The following is a 9,505-nucleotide window of genomic DNA, read 5'->3' on the forward strand; positions in this document are numbered from 1 at the left end:
TTTGCCTGAATAATAGACATAGTCACGTGACAAGTGTACCAACTGTTTTGGTAGTCAATGAACCCGTCCACAAATCTGCATAAATTATTAAAGGAAGTTAGCAATGGTTTAGTTTGTGGTTAAACCTGGAGTTGCGCGAGAGCAATCTGCATGGCTATGCTTAGGTTCGGCTTGAGAGTAAAGACATGGCTTTAGCACATAGTAGTTTACTCTATGGCTTCAGCTTTATTTATGCCATAGGGGAAATCACTTCACGTATGAGCACCCCTTCCCTCTCGTTCTTGACCATTCTCATTCGGAAGTAGAAGACTTCAAGTGGTATGAAATCGTCTCTACATCGAACTCCAGGGCACACCGCCGTCACAACATTCGAACGAACCTTCTGTCCTAGCAACTCGCTGTTGTAGTTCGCCTCTACCAACTACCGAGTTATCTGTCTTCTCCTTCTCTTCTCACGGACAGGCACGGAGAGGAACGGCGAAATGGCGAGACTGTGACCAATGTAGCTCTCGCTACAAAACTAGATTCATCATATAATATGGTAGGTTAGTATGCTGCATCTAGCAAGCCAGCATCTCGCTGTCATTGGCAGAGTAACATTAGAAAAGCTACAGAGTGAGGCCAGTGCATGAGAAGTGTGTGGATTCCATGGACTCGTCCTTGCTTGTCACCTCATGTACTCTTCATACATAGGCTACGCATGGCCTGCTTAAACTGAGAACAAGTAATTACGAATGACTTTTCGACAGTAACTGATTTCTCCATTTGCTCACCCTCCAGAATGGATTACTGAAGCACCTCAGGGAGGGAGGGAGCAAAGCTCTGTCCGAGGCAGAAGGGCTTCTTTGGAGTGCTACATTAGCCGCTGCGAATGAATACGACCTGGAGCAACTTCTGACTCACATTACAGACCTGAAACCTGCAACGAGCCTGGCGTACTCATCCAGAGACATGCAGCTTTTCAAGGTTTGTGTTTCACTTGCACTGTCAACATCACGTGCTGTTACTAGTTAAAGCTATGGGGCCAGTGCACAGTTTCTTGACCTCAATAATCCCTCCATACAGTTCTGCGGATCCCAGTGGAAGATAAATCCAGCAAGATGGGGCATAGAGTTAGATGTGTGGATCAGATTAGCAAGTTTGCAGAGATAAGAGGGCCGTTTTTTTTTTTTAACCTATACCAGCTACATTAGTTTAGCATAACTCTACACTTCCTGTTAAGTTTTGCTGCACTGGTGTAGCTGGTGGAGGTAAAAATAAAGATGACCCTAAAATTAATTGGAGGACTGGACATAGCCGGGCTGGTAACAACAAAAAGTGGATTCCTTTTGGACTAAACTTGTTTGACTGGCCAGATGAAAGTATGCAGAATGCTAGTCAACCTTGTCTGTATTCCCTTCACTGTGAAGCATTTGTGGTTGGTTGGATTGTGGGGTTTAACGTCCCAAAAGCTAATGCATTGTTCTTTATAAGCACTTCGTGTTGTTGATAAGCTTCCTAACGTTGCTGAAGGATTGGTAGTACTCTCTCCCTACACGTTGCAATCTTTCCTGCTACAAGCCATGAACGGAGAAATCTCAGAGTATTTGCAAACCTTCTTTGATTGAATTCTGTTAACCCAAACTTTAACACCTCATATGGAGCTTCTGCAAACACACAATATATGTCTTCGTAGAGGGCTGGGTTATGTCTTAACAAAGCGAAACAAATTATTTGTTCCAGATACTGGTGGCGGCATTTCCCCAGTCCCACGGCCAAATCACCTCCATTTTAAAGCAAAGTCAAGTGGAAGAAGATGCAGATATGTCCTAAGCTTGCTGATGACTACACAGATGTCCAGAGGCAGCCTGCAAGAGCAACGATTTTAATAACGATTTCCAGCCTAGTGAGGTAAACGGGAAGCCTCAAAGTTTGTACTAATCATAGCTACCAAATCTCACTTTGCAGTCACCTGCATTACTGCGGACTGCATAACATTTAAAAGTATCTACTGGGCATGTAGCGGTGCAGAAAAATAAAATGTGGGCAAGAAAACATACATGAGAATGCAAAAACAATAAAAAATACTTTCATTTGTATCGTTAAATGACACAGCTCTTCATCTTGAGTTTATTAAGCACCTATTAAGTTGAACAAGCTATGTTCAACTTGTATAACATCAACAAAATAATCCTGTTCTTGCATCCTCATTTATGTTTTCACATCCACGTTTCATGTGCCCACAACTGAACGGTGCGTGGAACCATGTCAACGCATGAAATTGTCTTCCCTGAACTAGATACGTTGCAGTAAAACAGAAAGCAGCAAATGCATATTCTTGAATAAAGAATTTTCGCCCATCATGCAGTAACAGCTAGTATGCATTAGCATGAAGGCAAGTGGTGTCTTGTTTTGGCAAGCAGGAAATGACCTTGCCCAGACTGTGCTTGGCATGCAGTATGCGCAATTTGGGAGAAAAGCATCCTTGTTGCTAAAATTTTGTGTGTGCTAATTTCATGCTTTCTTATTTTTTTGTGCACTAAATGTCGCATTTGAACGCAAAGTAGAAATAATTTACGAGGAAAGGGAAGACGCAGTGATTGTTGTACTCACAAAATATGAAATTATGTGAAAAATTACAAATAAGAACAGTGCTGGTAGCACATCTCGGCCACAAAAGTAAAGCAACAGATTGCACTCTATCAGCATGGTTGAATGAGATGGAATGGTCCCAGAGAATGGACAAAGTCCTAGCTGCCATCTCATTTAAGCACTTGTTCATATGCAAAGCAAAGCTCGACGAATAATCTGCTAACCAATACACGACTTACCAATACTGCACATGGTTTTGATGGCCGGCGAATATCTGAAATCCGTTTTGTTTGGATCGTGTTTGTGCAACTCAAGAACTTTTCTGGCCTATGTCTCCTGCTCATCTATATACGGACTGTGGCAAGGTTTCAAAGCCGAAAGATGGCTGTGAGGTACCTTTGAAAGGGGAATACCTGCTGGCAAAGGCAGGTCACCAGCCATGAACTTCATTGTTAAGGTTTGTTGGTAACCCCTTGCCTGTGAGCTCAGCCAGCCAAGACCTCAATTTCAAAGTGCAACACAAATTACTGGCCTTTCCGCCCCCTTTTCTTTTTGCCATTGCACTAAGCTTGCATGTTATTTGCCAAGCAGTTCCATTTGTTATGTACATACATAGGAATGTATTAATAGTGCATAGGTTGCAGCAATGCATTCGGTATGCAATCATATGTTTTACTTTTGCTTTGTGAAATGGTTGCTTGAATGTTTCGAGCAGCTCGTGTGCAAAGTTATGGCTTGAAATAAACTTCATGCAATATCTTGGCAACTTCTGTATCACACATAAAACAAAAGAAGCAACGTTACCAGTGTTACATAAGCAAAACTGAACTCTAATATCCCTGCCACACACAATTATGAGAGATGGCATGAAGTAATAATTTATGCCTTTGATAGTGGATACATATTTTTGGAATCAGTTCTAGATGTGAAGATATCTCATTATATAAACCATGATGAAAACTGTACAACCTTTAGAATTATATATGAACATAATACCTTGCTGGTAGGCTTAATATGGTCATCAATATTGCTACTGCTCAAATGCACGGTTGAGCCTTGTTATAGCGAATATGAAAAAATTTAATAAGAAACATATTATATGAATATGAAAATAGAACCCCTTTTATAGTAAAGTCACTCGGAGAGGCAAAAATGTTTACTATATCAGGGTCTTTACTATACGAGATGTTGGTGACGACACGGTCCTGTAGATGTCTGGTAATTAGATGACTGCTTACCAAATACGTCTTGTTGCTTTACGAAAAAACACCCTAAAATACCTTCCATCCTTCTCTTTTCGTTTCTCTGTGCTTTTTTTTTTCTTTAGTTATAAGATATTTCATGTAAATGTTGTGGAAGTACCTCTTTAGCATGAATCCAACATGGCTGTGAATACAACCGGATTTGATTCCATGTGAAAATCAAAGCCTTGGATGGACACTGCATCGTCTTCAGCTGTTTGTCATTTAAGAGGCACTAGGTGAGAAATGCACGCAACAGTCAAGAGCGGCAAAATCGCGTGCCCGCACTTCGTCTGACCGCTGCCTCATGCTTCGCATTGCACAATGCCGCGAATGTTCGATCATTTCTTTCCTTCCCTTCATGCCTCAATTTTACTCTCGAATTAATAAACGGATCGCGCCACCTTTACTTTCTTTTTTTCTACGTGCCACTTGCTTTCCCTCACGGGTCCAAGGCGTACGTAAAGTTAGCTTCTTCTCAGAGCTGGGGAGACTCATGATAAAGCCAATTAATTTTTTCCTTCTTTTTTTTACAAAAAATTCCCTCGTGATTTGAGGTAGCGCGCGCACGGTGACATTGTTTTGTGGGAAGTGCATTGCCGTGGACAGACGCACTTTACTATAGCAAGTATTCATCAAAAATTTTTTTACTACAAAGCAGAAAAAAATGTACAGTCGCCTATGGAAGATGAACTCGGACCTCAGTTTCACTTTACTATATCTATGTTTGCTATAGCGAGGTTTTGCTGTAGTTTTATACAGCCAAAATTCGCAATGTAAAAATTCGTTAAAAATGCATGCAAGAGGACAGCAATTTAGTCAGTGAACAGCGGCAACGCTGGCGATCCTTACAAAAAAAATATGAAAAGAAATGGGTACATTTAAGCACCAGATTTCAAGCCAGATTGGTCAGACTGTACTCTTGCAAAATTGTGCAGTTGCAGACAGAACACGAACCCTGCTTCCACATTCAAACCCTTCTGTTGCGTTGCATAACAAAAATGTGAACAGTGCCTTCATGCACTAAGTAATTATATTAGCTTGCGCATAAAACATCCTTCACTTTTCACTACGTGGCGTGTCAGAAGACTCTGACGTCATAGTGTGGTCCCTATTTTTTTGTCCACGACTACAGGCCAGAGCAAATGCTAAATGCTGTTTTTACCACCTTCATGACAGCCAACACGTCAAATGCAGGATGGTTATCATATGGCTGGCATGCTTACATATAATCGAGCACCTGCTTCTTGGGTGCTGTCAACCGGTGCGAGAACCGCGAACCTGTGCCAACCGCTTGGCTACTAACCTTCCATGCCACTAAACCTTCCACGGCACTGTTGGCAACTGCAAGCCTTACGTTGTGAGATAATATTGCAAACTTCGGCACTGAATGCTTGCCACAGCACTACTAGTCACCTATGCGGTGTGGTGAGGCCTGCGGTCTGCCATGCAAACGGGCATCACTTGGCACTTGGAAGTTTGCTTTGGTAAATAAAAGTCGCATGCATTCTTTTATTTTAAACTGTCATCAGGAGTGATATGGCGAATAATTCACAACACCTGTATTCATTAAACCGAGGTTCAACTTAATATTAAAGTGCTTATAAATAAACTTTTAGTATCCGTTACTAATTTTGTATGTATTGTTCATTTCCTCTCTGTCATGGCCCTTAGTAAGGGTTAACATTATGAATAAATAAGTAAATAAATAAATACTAGGCAAGTTGAGGAGCAGCAGTAAGCCAGCAAGTTAGCTAGCATTGCCAATATGTGTCATCAAAATAGCAGCAATTGCATCAGAAATATAAGGCATACTTCGTCAGTAAATTCAGCAAGGTGCTTTCCGATAGGATGTTCTTGCAAATAAAAAATGTGCCATTACGTATGCTCAACCAATAGGTGTGATGTGACATTTTTGCAGGCAAATGAGTTGTAGCAGTGTTATAAAATCACAAATGGTGTCCAGTCTGCACAGGACTCATTTAGGCTCACACATTCGACTCATGACACAGCCGTTGTTAATGGAGGCTTTTTCGGCCCACGGACAAAAGTTGCACGGACCTTGTCCGAGCTCCCACTTTGAACTCTACGGTGGGGCTCAGCACCGTTGGTGCGCCGCTCTCAAGTTACTTGGCTGCTCTGGCCTGACATCTGGTAGGAGAGGGAGTGATGAGACGGATCAAGTGAACTATGCCGCCACAGAAATTAACCCTTTGGAGCAGCGTGTGTTTGTACACCGTTTGAGCAAGTGGTAACGCAATGTAGAAACAATAAGTCTGTTCCATTGTTTTTTGTTAACTGACTGTGTCGACTACAGTAATTTTTCAGTTTCAGAAGTGGGATTGAAACTAGATAACTTTCTCAACGAGTGCCTCAGGAGAGCTTTAACCACGAAAAGCAACAATGATGCTGCGTTCAAAGACGACAAATGGAGGACACGAGGGCGAGGTGGTACAGCGACCGACTCACTTTCGACGAACAACGGCAGGGTACAAAATGAAGACGTCAAAAAGGGATACCGGAATGCTGCAATGGCAAGCACAAAGCTATTCTGCATGGATAAAAGACAAATATACGCGCCCGAACCATGATTGTCAATGACGGTAGTCAGTGTGCAAGAATTCGCTGCGTAGGAAGCTCTTTTTCACACTTGCTACAAAAATTAAACCACGCCTTCCCCACACTCTAACTTGTCTGTTCTACTATGTTCAAGGGAGCAGGTGAACGGCACCGCTTCTGCCGGCGCTATTTAAGGCAGTCAGCATCAGTCAGGCGCCTGACAGCCCTGCTTCCTCTAGCAAGAAATTCTTATAATTGAGATTTACTGGCGGCTTGCTGCTGACTGGTTGTGTGAAAGCGTCAGTTCCTTCCATAATGACAAGAACAACAACATCCAAGTAAACTTATCGGTCAGGCCCACGCTTCAGCAGCTAGCTGACTCGACGAAGTGCTGTCTTGCTGAATGAATGGGCCTAATACCTCAAATTAAGCTTAAACAGGCCCAAACCGAACCGTAAACAAATATGTGAATGCAGCATTAGCGCGCAACAAAACTGCATAAGAAACGATCGCACAGCGGCAGTTCAGCGCGCGTTATCCCACTTAGTGCGTCACGCGGGACTGTCGATAGATGGCACCAGTGCATGTCCTCACGCCCAATACTCCTTTTGAGTGCCACCCACGTTTCTTTTTCTCTTTTTTTTTTTTTTTACTTATGTGCCCATGTGGCAGTGACATATGGCACTAAACCAGCTTGGTGGCATTACTTCTGCAGCCAGTACCACAAGACTGCATTTAATTTAATGAATTTAATCCCATTAAATACCATGGTGTATAAAGAAAGTGGTTAAGGATGAATGATCGACCATTTGCAGTCTCTCTCGCGCTCAAGTTCCAGGTGTGCAAAGACGTTAATTATAACTACCAATGCAAGAGCAAATTCATATAGAAAGACGTAATTATTTTGACCCCCTACGATTTGGAAACATGGATAATTCAGATGCTCCTGTCTGGTTTTATCAAATGTAGGTGCTATGGCATGAAATTCTTGTTGATTCAAAGGAATGTAGCTGCACTGCAATTAATTCAAACAATCAATGGAGCTTGCATAGCACAGATTGCCAAAAATAGGGTGGTGACGATGAGACGGCTTTTGCTGCAGGTCGAATAAAGATGAACCTTCCTGTCTCTTTCTTTTTCTTTTTTCTATCCCCCTGATTACTAGATACTAGGTGAATTTGGACATTTTCTCCAGTCCAATGAAACCCAAACCCAAATTAACAAGATTTTACTGTATTTCACTTTCACTATACCACACTTTTGTACTGTTAAGCCTGGATATAACAAAATTTTCAGATGTGCATGATTTCTCAGTAAATCCTGGTTTTCGTTATATACAGCTTTGGGATGTAGACTTAGAAGGACGATGCAGAACAAGAACCTAAATAAGAAATAAGTTATAACCCGTTACTTGAAGCCGTAAGCAAAAAGAAATGTTTCAAGCGAACTCCGGAAGCAGCCATCACTTTCTCTGCCCTAGATCATAAAACACGGACAGATACAGATATGAATAAACCCAGTGCTTCAAGCACATTTCTGCTCTCACTCTGCCTGCCAATGTTGCCTAGGAAACAGACCTTTAAGGTGAAAGCCTTTGATGGCTCATACTGTCGGCGTCCGTCCAGTCACGCTATAGTTGTCAATCAAATGACATCAGAAAAATGAAAATCCTGTCTCCTCCGGGAACCGAACCTCCATCCCATCTCTCGGATCCACAGCCGAGCGCTTTAACCAAATGCGCCACGCCCGGGATCATGAAACACACATTATAGTTCTGTCTGTCTACCGTAAGAATGAGAGTAGCGATGACAATGACGCTGCAATTAGTGATAATGACAGTGCATTTAGTTGCTAATGAGAACAAACATGATGCACCCTGTGTTGTAGCAATGCTCAGGCTTTTGCATTTATGCAATGAAGATTCAGCAGTGCTCTCAGAATTTTTTCACACCGTGTTGCAGACACATTTACCATATTTCAAGGGCGACGAGTCTGGCAAAATGCAGTTAACACAGAGAGTTTGTCGTATCAAGATCAAACACCACAACACATATATTACATGTGGTTCAATTTGCAAATTTGCGAACTTTGGCAAATTAAGAAACTTCGTACTTTAAAGAATTCGTTACATGAAGGTACGCTACACCCAGCTTTAACTGAAGGCACAAATACACAAAAAAGTTATTTCAAGGCCGCTAACTTGTTTTTACATACCCTAATACTGCTCAGCTATATCTTAGCATTGTATCAGACTCTCACTGGATGCTTTGATTTGAGCAGTCAGTGCATCCAAAACTAAACACTTTCAAAGTAAACTTTACAAAACTATCTAAGTTGCAATTTTGACATATGGCACCACTCTAATACCAATTAATATTTAACCTAATGAGCTCCAATTTTTTTTTTTTACTATGATGGGCGTTCGGCACAGGTCTAATTTTGGCCTGATTTGCAGAAACTAAACCAATATTTGCGGACACGCAAAAAGCAGGTATTTAGGAAGGAAGCTACTGAAGGCTGAAAAATATCTGCACACTGAAAACCATGTTGCTTACTGAGAGTTCTTTGCACACTGAGGGTTGATTTTGGAGGCTCATATACTGAAGGGCCACTTTCATTGCTGCACCTAATATTGCCACCTGTCGTAAAAATATGCACTATTTATTCATTGGTAGAACTGGCACTTGCTCACCTCCTTGGACTATAAACTTGCATGCTGCAAAACACCAAATTAAAAATGAAACAATGCAAAGAAAAATATTGCGAACAGTTTTCAACTACTGTGCTGCTATATACTGGAAAGGCCAATATAGCATTGCCTTCCCAGGACAGCTATAAAAGCTGCTAGAAACCACAGGCCATCATTCCACTAGCTTTGGCAATAATAAGGTCTTGCTTCCTGTGAGCGCAGATCTGACAGTTTCAAAAGCAAACATAATGCTTAGAGCTTTGCCTGTGCACCACATGCACTGATTGAACAAGCGCTTTATCAAGAATATCAAAGCAAAAGGGCTCAGCTAGGCTGTAGCCTTGACCACTGTCTACCTCGAAACAACGGGCAGTAAGATAACGAGTACACTTACTTAATTAACCCCAAGTTTTGCCCGTTTTCAGCAGCGAAAGTGAATGCACAA

The 9,505-nt window shown here is 41.8% G+C and overlaps 1 protein-coding gene across 2 annotated transcripts in view; it reads left to right on the forward strand.

Moving 5' to 3' along the window:
* Positions 1-3,383, forward strand: part of LOC146191428 (sister chromatid cohesion protein PDS5 homolog B-A-like) — a 30,045-nt gene extending 26,662 nt beyond the window's left edge. Inside the window, exons 15-16 of one of the 2 annotated variants that reach the window (XM_084601964.1) lie at positions 781-966; positions 1,723-3,383. In XM_084601964.1, the coding sequence (XP_084458090.1) occupies positions 781-966; positions 1,723-1,812 (276 nt within the window). In that variant the 3' untranslated portion in view covers positions 1,813-3,383. The remainder of the gene's footprint in view (positions 1-780; positions 967-1,722) is intronic. The other variant, XM_084601963.1, reaches the window with a different exon arrangement.
* Positions 3,384-9,505: the final 6,122 nt, after the last annotated feature.

Source organism: Amblyomma maculatum, chromosome 4 (assembly GCF_055883805.1).
Source record: "Amblyomma maculatum isolate TAMU_Amacu chromosome 4, ASM5588380v1, whole genome shotgun sequence".
NCBI classification, from domain to species: Eukaryota; Metazoa; Arthropoda; class Arachnida; order Ixodida; family Ixodidae; genus Amblyomma; species Amblyomma maculatum.